The sequence below is a fragment of the Symphalangus syndactylus genome, chromosome 1, assembly GCF_028878055.3.
Source record: "Symphalangus syndactylus isolate Jambi chromosome 1, NHGRI_mSymSyn1-v2.1_pri, whole genome shotgun sequence".
Classification (NCBI taxonomy): domain Eukaryota; kingdom Metazoa; phylum Chordata; class Mammalia; order Primates; family Hylobatidae; genus Symphalangus; species Symphalangus syndactylus.
Genome location: NC_072423.2, coordinates 69,419,174 through 69,431,824, shown reverse-complemented (window position 1 = coordinate 69,431,824; position 12,651 = coordinate 69,419,174). Strand labels below are relative to the sequence as shown.

Here is a 12,651-nt window from a genome sequence, read left to right as displayed (position 1 = left end):
CTATTTCCTAATCTGAGTTCTCTGTTTTAATTCAAAAGCCAGAAGTCAAGGGCATCACAAAGTGTAGATTTGATCTTCTTGAAACAAATGAAGAATTCATCCTTCTTGGACATGCAAAAACAAAGCAAAACAGGCTGGGCGCAATGGCTCACACCTGTAATCCCAGCACTTTGGGAGGCCAAGGCAGACGGATCACCTCAGGTCAGGAGTTCGAGACCAGCCATGCCAAGATGGCAAAACCCCATCTCTACTAAAGACACAAAAATTAGCTGGGCATGGTGGCGGGTGCCTGTAATCCCAGCTACTCGGGAGGCTGAGGCAGGAGAATCACCTGAACCCAGGAGGCGGAGGTTGCAGCGAGCTGAGGTTCATTGCACTCTAGTTTGGGCCACAGAGTGAGACTTCGTCTCAAAAAAAAAAAACCTTCAAGAATAGCTTTTATTGCTCAATTGTTGGTCAAGCTGGATCTAAAACAAAGAAAATGAAAAGCAATTTGTTTACCTTTTGGCAAGTGAAGACAATTATTAGCAATCTAAATTACTTAAAATATGATCTTAGAGGTTTTTTGTTTTTCTTTTATCCCCAACAATTGACAGGCATGATTTTTGAGATTTTTTTCTTTTTGAGATGGAGTCTCGTTCTGTTGTCCAGGCTGGAGTGCAATGGCATGATCTTGGCTCGGCTCACTGCAACTCTGCCTCCCAAGTTCAAGTGATTCTCCTGCCTCAGCCCCCCGAGTAGCTGGGACTACAGGTGCATGCCACCATGCCCAGCTAATTTTTTTGTTTGTTTGTTTGTTTTAGTAGAGACAGGGTTTCATCGTGTTAGCCAGGATAGTCTCAAATCCCTGACCTCGCGATCCTCCCATCTCGGCCTCCCAAAGTGCTGGTATTACAGGCGTGAGCCATTGCACTTGGCCAGTTTTGGAGTTTTAACCACTTCTTGTTAACAAGGAGAAATATAGACGGAAAGAAGTTTATGTAGACAGGGATCAACCAAGAGAAAATATAAAGTATGGAAAAGTTGGTAGTCTCCATCTCTCTTTTCTCTTTAGGGCTAGTCCCACACCCTTCCACCCCCTGCCCAATACACATACATTTATAATTCATTTTCCCCTCTCTCAGAAAAAATAAACTCACTCTTCTTCCAGTTTTTCAGAAATTTATTCTGGTTTATGAGATCATTTATATTAGTAAATGTATTAATAAGTGAATTCAAACCAACAACTATTCTATCAAGCTTTAGCTGTGGGCCAGGTACAGAACTCCTGCTAATTTGCAAACTTGCTAATGTGTCACAGATCTCAATCAACATGATTCTCTGTGCCTTAAATATAAGAAAGCTCATATAAAGCCATATTGCTCAAACATGTACATGAGGAATAGGTACATAAGGAAGTCAATGTGTACACAATACAGGGAAAACACAACACACCTTGTTAAAAGAAATATATGATGAGCAAGTATATTATGAAGAAGAGTGTAAACATTGTACAAATTTTAAAGATGAAATTGCAGACAAAAGTTTTGAAAAATTTGCAGATTTCTTTTTTTTTTTTGGCATGGAGTTTCACTTTTTTTTTTTTTTTGAGACGGAGTTTCACTCTTATTGCCCAGGCTGGAGTGCAATGGCGCGATCTCAGCTCACTGCAACCTCCGCCTCCTGGGTTCAAGAGATTCTCCTGCCTCACCCTCCCGAGTAGCTGGGATTACAGGCATGCGCCACCACACCCGGCCAATTTTGTATTTTTAGTAGAGACAGAGTTTCTCCATGCTGGTCAGGCTGGTCTCGGACTCCTGAGCTCAGGTGATCTGCCCTTGGCCACCGAAAGTGTTGGGATTACAGGCATGAGCCACTGTGCCCGGCCGAGTTTCACTCGTTGCCCAGGCTGGAGTGCAGTGGCGTGATCTTGGCTCACTGCAACCTCTGCCTCCTGGTTCAAGCTATTCTCCTGCCTCAGCCTCCCGAGTAGCTGGGTTTACAGGCACCTGCCACCACACCCAGCTAATTTTTTGTATTTTTAGTAGAGATGGGGTTTCACCATGTTGTCTAGGCTGGTCTTGAACTCCTGACCTCAGGTGATCCACTTTCCTCGGCCTCCCAAAATGTTGGCATTACAGGTGTGAGCCACCGCACCTGGCCCAAAAATTTGCAGATTTCTAGAAAACGTTAACCTCCTTAAAGCCAGCTTTTGACGTTTCCTAGTTCTTGATGGGCTCACATTCCTTGGCCACTAGAAGGGCATAGGTGGTAAAATATGCTTCTTATATTTTAGGTAGACTGAGGCACAGTGGGGGAAGAGAGTCACAATGCTGGTCAAAACAGGCCCCTCCAGAAAAAAAGTCAGCCTAACATGTGCCTGACACCATGCTGAAAGCGTTTAGATTTCTGGTCTGGTTACATGCTCAAAAAGAACACATGGAGTTGATAGTGACTTTTTTTTTTTCTTTTTTTTGAGAAGGAGTCTCACTGTGTTGCCCAGGCTGGGAGTGCAGTGGCGCAAACTCAGCTCATTGCAACCTCCGCCTCCCGGGTTCAAGCAATTCTCCTGCCTCAGCCTCCTGAATAGCTGGGACTATAGGCGCCCACCATGACACCCAGCTAATTTTTTATCTTTTTAGTAGAGACGGGGTTTCATCATATTGGCCAGGCTGGTCTCGAACTCCTGACCTTGTGATCCTCCCACCTTGGCCTCCCAAAGTGCTGGGATTGTAGGCATGAGCCACCTCACCTGGTCCAATAGTGACATTTTAATGACAGTTTACAGATTAGGAAAATGGGCACGGAAAAGCTAAGAAACTTGTCCACAGCCCCATGGTAAAAGGTAGAGCCAAGATTCAAATCCCAGTCTATTCAACCACAATCCTTATAAATCCCACCCAGGATCTGAGTTCACTCCTCCCGCTCATGCAGCGGACTCAGCTCCATGCTCCTTTGCCCCAGGAGGCACAGTGGCCTGGTGGCGGCACTGCTTAGGTCCACAGCTGCATGAAAGTGTCACCATGATTCATCAGAACCAGACCCAGCCTCCTTTCTTGAGTTCCTATTCTGAGGAGAAAAATCATAGCTCTATTTTGAAAACACTTACTCATTATCCCAAACTAGACTCTCAGGCTTAGAATGAGTAGACAAAAGTTGGCCTCTTCCAACATAACTAAACCAAGGACCCCAGCCTCCCTTGGCTCTCCCCACTCTCCCCTCCAGCACCCACCTCTGGTCTCCAAGGCAGCCTGTCTTGGATTAAGGAGTGAGCTGCCACTGTTGTGCATGGTATGTCACATGACTCACTGATTTGGAGAATGGCTGAGCCTAAATGCCTTCTCTCTGTTTCTCTATCTATCTACTTAATGATGTGGGAGCAAGGAGATTCTTTATGAGAAGGGAATGAGTTGCCCATTATACAGAGTCAAATACATTTCAGAAAACATCGGCAGGGCAGAGTGGCTTGTACCTGTAATCCCAGCACTTGGGAGGTCGAGGCAGGAGGGTCTTCTGGCCAGGAGTTCAAGACCAGCCTGAGCAACAACGTGAGACCCCATCTCTACAAAAAAACACAAAAATTAGCCAGGCATGGTGGTGCACACTTGTAATCCCAGTTACTCAGGAGGCTGAGGCGGGAGAGTCGCTTGAACCTGGGTGGCAGAGGTTGCAGTGAGCTGAGATTGTGCCATTGCACTTCAGCGTGGGCGACCAGAGTGACGCTCTGTCTCAAAAATAAGTAAATAGATAGATATATTTATAAATTTATAGTTCCCAAAGTGCCTAATAATTCTAAAGTTCATTAAAAAAATAAGTTTTAAAGTTTGTAAGTGTTCGATTCAGTATTAAAATCTATTCTAACAATGCCTGAATTAATGAAAGGGTTTCCCTGTAGTATTCTGATTTAGTAAATTAAAAAAAATTTACAAACTTTCAAATGTATTTCTTCTAATGAACTTTAGAACTTGTGGGCACTTTGGGAACTATAAATTTATAAATCTATCTATCTATTTATTTATTTATTTGTTTATTTATTTATTTATTTTTGAGACAGAGTGTGACTCTTGTCACCCAGGCTGGAGTGCAATGGCACAACCTTGGCTCACTGCAACCTCCGCCTCCCAGGTTTAAGCAATTCTCTTGCCTCAGCCTCCTGAGCAGCTGGAATTACAAGTGTGCGCCATTGTGCCTGGATTATTTTTGTATTTTTAGTAGAGATGGGGTTTTGCCATGTTGGCCAGGCTGGTCTCGAACTCCTGACCTCAGGTGATCCACCCGCTTCGGACTCCCAAAGTGCTGGGATTACAGGGGTGAGCCACCAGGCCCAGCCTTCATTTATTTTTATTTTGAGGTAGGCCAATAATACTGGTGCACCCAAGGACTTAAAACGTCTTTCCAATCCATTATTTTGATGGTCATCAACCTTGTACTTTCCAAAATTCTGATATCATTTTTATTAGGGGTTAGTTTTAAAAGCATACGCTGGCCTCATGTTATTATATGACATGGAGTTTCACAGTCTGTCCAGTCACCAAAACAGATACCAGCTAGGATCTCTTGACATGTGGAGGCTGCCACCCATCTAACCATGAATGCCTTTAGCTACTGCTGCAGGTAGTGATTAACAAAGAGTATGACATTTTCAGTCTTCTAGCTGTATTTTTTCTGTCTTAGGGCATATAAATTCAGGTTTATACGTTCTGTTATCAGAGATATGTGGATGGGGCAAAGAAAGTCAATCCTGAAACAATAAAGAATGTTTACTACTACTTAGCAAATGGGTCATTATAGACATATAGATATCTGTATGTAGAGATAATGTGTTCTCACATTTGCTATATTATTTTATGGTCAGTTTAAAATGAATGAATTTCCAAATGATTTTGTCAAAGCAGTCATATGATAAAATTACTTCCTATGATAAAATTACTTCCTATATTAGTAAATGTCTTAATTATTAAACACATAGTGCTTTGAAAATCAATATTTTATTACTAATCATTTGTTTACCCTAGTGTTTTACTTAACATGAATATTTAAACTAATCTTATTTTAGATTCCATATCTGTTCTCTGAATAAATTGTACGCCATGTAGTCGAATACAAACTCTAATAATAATACACTGTATTTTTTTTTCAGAAATGGCATTTTCATTTAAATATGGTGTTTTGAAATGCGTCCTGTAGTAGATCACACATTCTGGAATTTTTCATATGTTTAGACCTTTCCCCCATACCATATTGAATTGATAGATGTGGTATCACAACAGAAGAGATTTACAACCTTGACATTTGAGAATCACTGACTCAAACGGATGAGTGTATAAAAAGTGTAACCTCACTTTTAACTCGTCTGAAAACCAAAAGGAACTCGTCCTCCTTATGTTGTTTGAAATATTTGAAAATGCCTTTTTGGCCCTGTGCTTGTCAAGAATTGCCTCTAAAGCATGAATGTTTTTCTTTCTCTTGTGCAGAATCCTAATGCTCATCCAAGACCCACCTCCCAGGATTTGGCGGGGTTTTGGGACATGCTGCAGTTGTCCATAGAAAATATTAGTATGAAATTTGATGAACTTCATCAGTTAAAGGCCAATAATTGGAAACAGATGGATCCTCTTGACAAGAAGGTAGAACAATGTAGATTTTGTATGGTTCATTTAAAAACCTGCACAAACACTGGACAGTCTAAATAGGCTTCTGCATTCAGTCCTGCTGTTTACAATGTGAAATGGAGCTGATATCATATTAATTTCATTGTAATGACAATGTTTACATAGTAATCATTTGGGATATTATCTGTAATATGTTTCAGGCATATTTTTAAAGAAAAACCTGTCTTTGTGAATTGGAAAATGGGAATGTGGCTTTTTTTGTTAATTAAACTTTAAGTTAAACCATTTTAGTCACTGGAAGGAACTGCCTCCATTTTGCTTTTTAAACTAAAATAAATGACATCTTCAGTGCATGAATCCATAAAACAAGAGTTCAACTTCCTTACAGCCCTAGGATGTGTTTTCAAGAAAAATAGGATGCCCTGAAAAATAATTGACTTTGATAATCATTTCATAAATATAGTAATAAAGAAATTACTGTTGTTCAAGTCTAAAATTATATACCATAAAGTTTCACAGTAATTACATAAATGTTGGGTTTTTTTTTCAAGAGAGTTTTGTTTTTGGTTGATTTGCCTTGGGGAATATTGTTCACTGGGGTCCTCATGCAACAGTTTAGAAATAAAGACTTAAATTCTTTTACTTTAATTAATCAACTGTAATTTTCACATTTGATTATGGTGTTCCACGAGGCTCACACAGGTATCCAATGTCCAGCTCCCCAGGCTGGCATGTCAAACGTGACTTTTTTAACCCTTTGCTTTCCTATGGCCTCAGGTCAAATAATTCCAAGAGAATCAACCTCTGAAAATTGGAATGGCTGTTCCCTTGAAATGCTGGTGGCCCTATTCTTTTCAGGTCCCCTCACCTACCAGAAAGCTAACAGCAATCTAATCCATTCTGCTACCGCATATCATGTTTTCAGGGTTCTTGGTGTCAATGGGCTCCCAGGAAAATTCCAGTCCCAAGGGACCATCTGTACGTGACAGGAGGGTGATGCTCTCATCACTGTCCCCCATTTCCTATTCTGTCACCATCAAAATGGGGGTTGTAGTGTTAAGTTGGAAAGTACTGTTGATGTACACGTGGCCTCTCACTTGGGAAGCCAAACATTTGTACCCAATCTAGTTTTCTTTAATCTGTGTTTAAAACTGTCTGCTAGATAAGCTTTAAATCAGTCTTATTTTAAGAAAACACTACAAATGCACACACACTGGTAATTTAGTTTCCAGAGCTGATCCACCTAATTTCTCATTCATTATTATTATTATTATTATTTAAATAATCATTGTTGGCCGGGCACGGTGGCTCATGTCTGTAATCCCAGAACTTTGGGAGGCCCAGGCGGGTGGATCACTTGAGTCCAGGAGTTCAAGACCAGCCTGGGCAACAACATGGTGAAACGCCGTCTCTACAAAAAGTACAGAAATTAGCTGGGCATGGTGGTACACACTTGTAGTGCCAGCTACTTGGGAGGCTGAAGTGGGAGGATTGCTTGAACTCGGAGAGTTTGAGTCTGCAGTGAGCCGTGGTTGCGCCACTGCACTCCAGCCTGGGTGACAGAGCGAGACCTTGTCTCAATAATAATAATAATAATAATAATAATAATAATAATAATAATCATTGTTTAAAAAATCAAAATGTATAAGGAAAGGAAAATGACTAAAAAATATCCAGTTTTCATATTTCTAAAAATATCCACTGAGTTATTCCACAATGAAGATTTAAAATGTCTAAAAGAAGTGATGCTAAGAATTGGTATATGTAACCTATTGATATTTACATAGTAAATCATTAGTTAGCTTGATTTTTAAGTTTTTTAGTGGACTTTGCCTATGATCAGAGCTTTTCATCACCCCATGAACCGAGGAGAAAAATGAACCAGCACAACCAGAGTTGGTAGAATATAGTTTGCACTCCAGGCCCTCCTTTTTTCTCTTTTAAGCCACACAGACTCCACCTTAGACAGCCGGTGGGGCAGCTCCAGGGTGAGAAGTTGAACTAGGCACTTGCTCTGGCAAGCAGGGAGGAATTGCTGTGCTGAGCATTGGTGTTAAGACGCAAAGAGTACTCTTTGGAGAATCACCGAAACCATATTTTAAGATAATGTTCACGCTTCGTTTTATGAGAATGGAGGGTATTTTATTTAAAATGAAAACATCAGTTTTATGTGCACCCTTTCACGGTCTACAACTTCAACCTTCTTTCCCTAAAAATCCTTTGTGGTCTAGATGCCATTCTTTCCTGCTGCTTTTTTTTTTTTAATGCCAAAGAGATGACTGTCTTTTGTTTTTGCAGTGGCATTGAAAATATCCGCCCGTTTCATAGTTTGCTGCTGATAAGAGGAATGACCTCTTTCATCCTGTGTCAACTTTTCATGGCACAGTTTCTGCCCCTGTGATTGGAATTGCCTCCTGGGCCACCACAGTTATCCCGAGGCCCCTAGTCAGAGTCACCTTGGAACTGACTCAACTCTCGAGTGTAGGAAATATCAATGGCCTCCCTCTCCCGTGACCCTGTATATTGTATATTGCTTGTGTGTTCGTGTGTGGTGTGCAAAACGGTCTAACCTGGTGTAGCACCAACAAAGCTAAAGAACACAATCTGATATCTTTTCTTCCTCCTTTGTTTATTTAGGTTTGGTGGGAAGGGGACGGTGGGCGGGCGGGGGACAGGGCGGAGATGTTTTTAAGCTCTGAACCAAGCTTGCACCCGGTGACTTGCATCCTTAGAGGGGGGATGCAGGGGTTCTAAAATGCTGCTGCAGCCGCTGCTTCCTGGCCCATCTCTGGCACCGGGAGGAGTTTGGAGTCTCCAGAGAGAACCACACTCAATGTGCTGGGAGCCGCAGGCTTTCCGCAGGGGGCCTTTAAAATACCCACTTCCTTACCTTGGAGAGACCCAGTTCTGCAGCCCAGCCTTACCCTGGGCCTTAAGCTTACCGGGATTTTTTTTTTTTTCCTGCATCTTTTGAATACCCAAGCCAGAATAATGAAGAAAAAAGTAGATATGCAGTGTGCAGATCAGAACTAATCACCCCTAGGTAAAAAATGTGTGTTCTAACTACTGACCTATCCCAGTTTTTCCCAAGCTTGTCCTGAGAAGCTGTGTAATGTCCTGAACCTTCTGCTTTGATCAGGAGAGAAGGGCCCCTCCTCCAGTGCCAAAGAAGCCGGCGAAGGGCCCCGCGCCGCTGATCCGGGAGCGCTCGCTGGAGAGCTCGCAGCGCCAGGAGGCCCGCAAGCGCCTGATGGCCGCCAAGCGCGCCGCGTCCGTCCGCCAGAACTCGGCCACCGAGAGCGCCGAGAGCATCGAGATCTACATCCCCGAGGCGCAGACCCGGCTCTGAGCGCCCTGCAGCCCGGCCGCCGCCGCCAAGTATCTGTCCCCTCCTCCCCCCTGCCACCCCTCTGCCGACTCCCTCTTCCCCTCCGAGCCCGTCTGTTTCCGAGCTCAGTGACTTCCACTGTCGTGGTGTAGTTGTCCATCTCGCAGGAGCCGCTCCCCAGTCCCCCTTTAGCCCCCCACTTCCCGTACCCTACCCGTTTGCCCATCTTCTTCTTCACCGAGCTTCGCCCCCTGTCCTGATGCCGTCACCCTGCCTCATACTGAGATCCAACCCTTTATTTTCTGGGCAAAGCCAAACCCACCTGTGTAGAAGTGATGCCTTTAGGTCACCCGCCATCCTCAGTTCTCTCGAGCTAGTCTGTTCAGCAATATAAAACCATAGAGTATTTCAGAAATCCAGTATCACAGGGTGATCCTTTGGGACTTACCGTCTTCCACATGAAAGAAACTAGGCCTCCGATTCCCTTTATTTCCCTAAATGGTTATTCTTTTTAAAAAGCAGATGGAGCACTTTATTCCCAACCTCAGAAATCACACCATCTCACTGGAATCCATGAGGGACACAGAGAGAGGGGACCAAGCCTGGCCTGGGGGTGGGGGACCTGGATGTGTAGCAAGGATGGGAGAAGCGAAATCTGCAGGTGCTGGGGGCACCTGCACACTCACAGCTGCACAAACTGCCTCACTGTTACTTCATCAATCACAGCTTCAAATGTCTCAATCAGCAGAAGATTGTAAATTCGATCTTTCAGGGAAATTAATCTATTCTGAAAGGCAATAACATGAAGCAAGGCAAAGGAGGCACTGATGGTTTAGGATACTACATAAGGGATTTTTTTGTTCTATTATTAAGAAAATCTAGACCTGAAATGTTTTCTCAACTCTTATTGTACTGTGTATATTTATATTGTTGTCGTGGCGGCTGTTTTTAAAGGGAAAGTGTCGGTTCTATTAATTTGTTAAGTGTCCATCCAGGTGGGCCTACCTGATTCCACATATATAAGTACATATCTGCTTATAAAGCGCTGTAAATGGCAGCAAGGCTGTTTTCGGAGAAGAGTTTGGGTTTTCCTACCATCCCTTTGAATGCTACACATCCGTCTGTTTTAACCCAAGTAGTTCATATTTCAGATATATTTTCTCCTTTCGTCTCCTCTCACTACTAGAGTCCAGTAATAGCTAGCATAGGATTCTGTCCTATGTCAAATGGCTAAAATAAATTTTTGCCCCTATAGACATGCTGCCTCATTTAAAAGAGCTGCCGCTGTCATCTTGAGGTTCCAGGTAGTGAGAGAAGAAACTTGACCTGCCAGGGTCAACAGCCATGAAGAGGTGGGGGGAGTCATGATTCATAAACACTGAAAGAAATCAAGGCTTTTGGCAGTGTTGATTTAGATTTTTAGTCTTGATTGATAGGCAGTATGCATCGGTGTCTAGCTGAAGTTGTCTTTAAATGCCCTTACTCGTCGCAGTTTAAACACTTAGGATGTGGCAATCTTAAGTATCAGTGGCATTTTATGTCCAGCTCACATCCTAAAGCATTAGAAATTAAAAACGAAAGACTTTTAAAAACATACATCAAACATGCTTGCACCAGAGAAGCTTTTTAAAATAATACACTCTCATAGCCAGGTGCTAATTTAATTTTACTTATGAAATTAAGAGAGGTGATGGGTTCTAGCAACAAATATTTTCACGGACATATTCTAAAACCACTAGAGAATTCGCTACCTCTCAGAGCCATCGATGCTTTGAGCTACCTTTATAAGCAGGGCACAAATGTTTACTGCTGTGGTTTACAAGAAAAGGGCTACTCACTTATTTTGAAACCAACGAACCAACTTTTAACTAGGGTGAACAAAGCACTTTGAGTGCTTTGTGAAATTGGAGCATACAGAGATTTTGAGTTTCAAGTATTTGCTAGTTTTAAAAAGAATACATCTTTTCTTTACCTTGTAGCAGCAATTAAAAGTCACACAAAGCTTGCATCGAGTAGGGCCGACTGCCACTTGGGTAGCCTATGGTCACATTCAATACTGAGAATGACTTGGAACTCACAGATTAATATGAAAGAAGCAGCCTTCATCCCAAGACCCATGCTCACAATTACAGCTCCGTGCCCTGAGGTGGAGTTAAGATTTGGATTAAGAAATAGATTTCTAATACGATTCAAGATCATCCTACAATATTTTCTTTGGAAACTAATTTAGCCCATGATATTTTAAAGAGAGACAAGAGAAGGCCTATTTATCTTGTCTAAGTGAACGGTATTTGTATATTCATAAGCTATTTTTGGTAAGAATTTTAAATCTTTTAGCTCAAGGCCTACAGGGCATCATGATCTTTGCCTTCCTTGAAAATACAATTTAAATTGTACAAACACTTTATAAAAAGCTAATTATTGATGTTAGAACATGACCCCACACAATGCTGCTTGACCCCTGAAACTGACATTCATGAGCATAACCTTTGTTACATTGTTCTTTTTGATGTAATTTGTAGAAATGTTTTTTAGTTCATAATGGAAAATGTGTGTACCCTGAAAAATTACTTATTTTGTTTAACTTTGGTATAAAGGTGTTGGGCATTTTCTTGGGGAGGGGGGGATTACAAAAGAAGTTTGTCTCCCACATCAAAAAACGTTCAAAGAAATTAAGTATTTATTATATTTTTTGCAGATGTTTCCATACAATTCACATAACCTTTTTGTAAAGAGAGATGAAGAAATGGATTAAAGATTTTTAATATTTGAAATGGTAAATAGAACTAATTTATTGTAATATATTTCTGTTATTTATAGATGTTTCCTTAATGTTTTACTGTGCATTACCACTTTCATTTAAGCCTTATCCTTGTGAATTTACCATTTCTTTTTTAAAACATGTCTAGATGCATATTTTAAATAACTGGAATGTAAATCACTAGCATATCTGAATTCCCAAATGTAATTTTTAAAAATTATTTTGGTTTGGAAAAAAAAGATTCATTTGAAAGCCTTCAGATGGAGGGGTGGGGAACATTTTTATGGCTTTATGAATTGGAATTTCATAGGCTTATTTACCTAGATTGTGTGTGAACAAAAAAAATTGTAAATAGATGAATGTTTCCCATAATGTAAAAAGAAGAAATTAATAAAATAATTAATGCACTGCTTTCAGGTCTGTGTGTTTTTACTAGAGTCCCACTTCTTCCAAAATATAACTCATTGTCTTTTGACGGGAATACTTCTGCAATTAAGAAACGTATCATTCTAACTTTCACTGTACAGCACATGTGCTATTCATTGTTGACGTAGGGAGAACTTACATCCTGTTTAAAGGGCTGTCAATACCGAAGAACTAAAAAGTCCTTTTACTCTGATAATCCCACTCGTGAAGTTTCAGTTCAGAAGCTGAGAGTAACTGTCTATTTTATGAAGGAGTGATGAGCCTTTCAAATGTGCAAATTCATGTCAGTTTTACCTACTTTGATTTCTTTGCATACATTTCATCCACTTTGTTTCCTACACAACTCTCAAGTGTAGGAAAATCAGAAAAATGCTTTGTGGCTTTCATTCCATCCTTGCAATAATGAAAAAGTGTGCCTCACTGAGGTTTAGTGACTTGCCCAATGTGCCACAATTATTAAAAGACAGATTTGAGTCCGGAACCCAAGGCTTTATTGAGCTCCTTTAGTGCCATCTCTGTCAGACATTCTTGCCACATTTAAAATT

The 12,651-nt window shown here is 41.2% G+C and overlaps 1 protein-coding gene across 18 annotated transcripts in view; it reads left to right on the top strand.

The window, feature by feature from the left end:
- The window catches only part of DLGAP1 (DLG associated protein 1), a 529,488-nt gene extending 517,396 nt beyond the window's left edge, over positions 1 to 12,092 (top strand). For 13 of the 18 annotated variants that reach the window (XM_055237226.2, XM_055237199.2, XM_055237250.2 and 10 more), the window contains 2 exons: positions 5,454 to 5,606; positions 8,731 to 12,092. In XM_055237226.2, coding sequence (XP_055093201.1) covers positions 5,454 to 5,606; positions 8,731 to 8,940 — 363 coding nt within the window. In that variant the 3' untranslated portion in view covers positions 8,941 to 12,092. Of the gene's footprint in view, positions 1 to 5,453; positions 5,892 to 8,730 lie in introns of those variants that run through there. The other 5 variants (XM_055237305.2, XM_055237372.2, XM_055237379.2 and 2 more) reach the window with 2 other exon arrangements.
- The last annotated feature ends 559 nt before the right edge of the window (positions 12,093 to 12,651 follow it).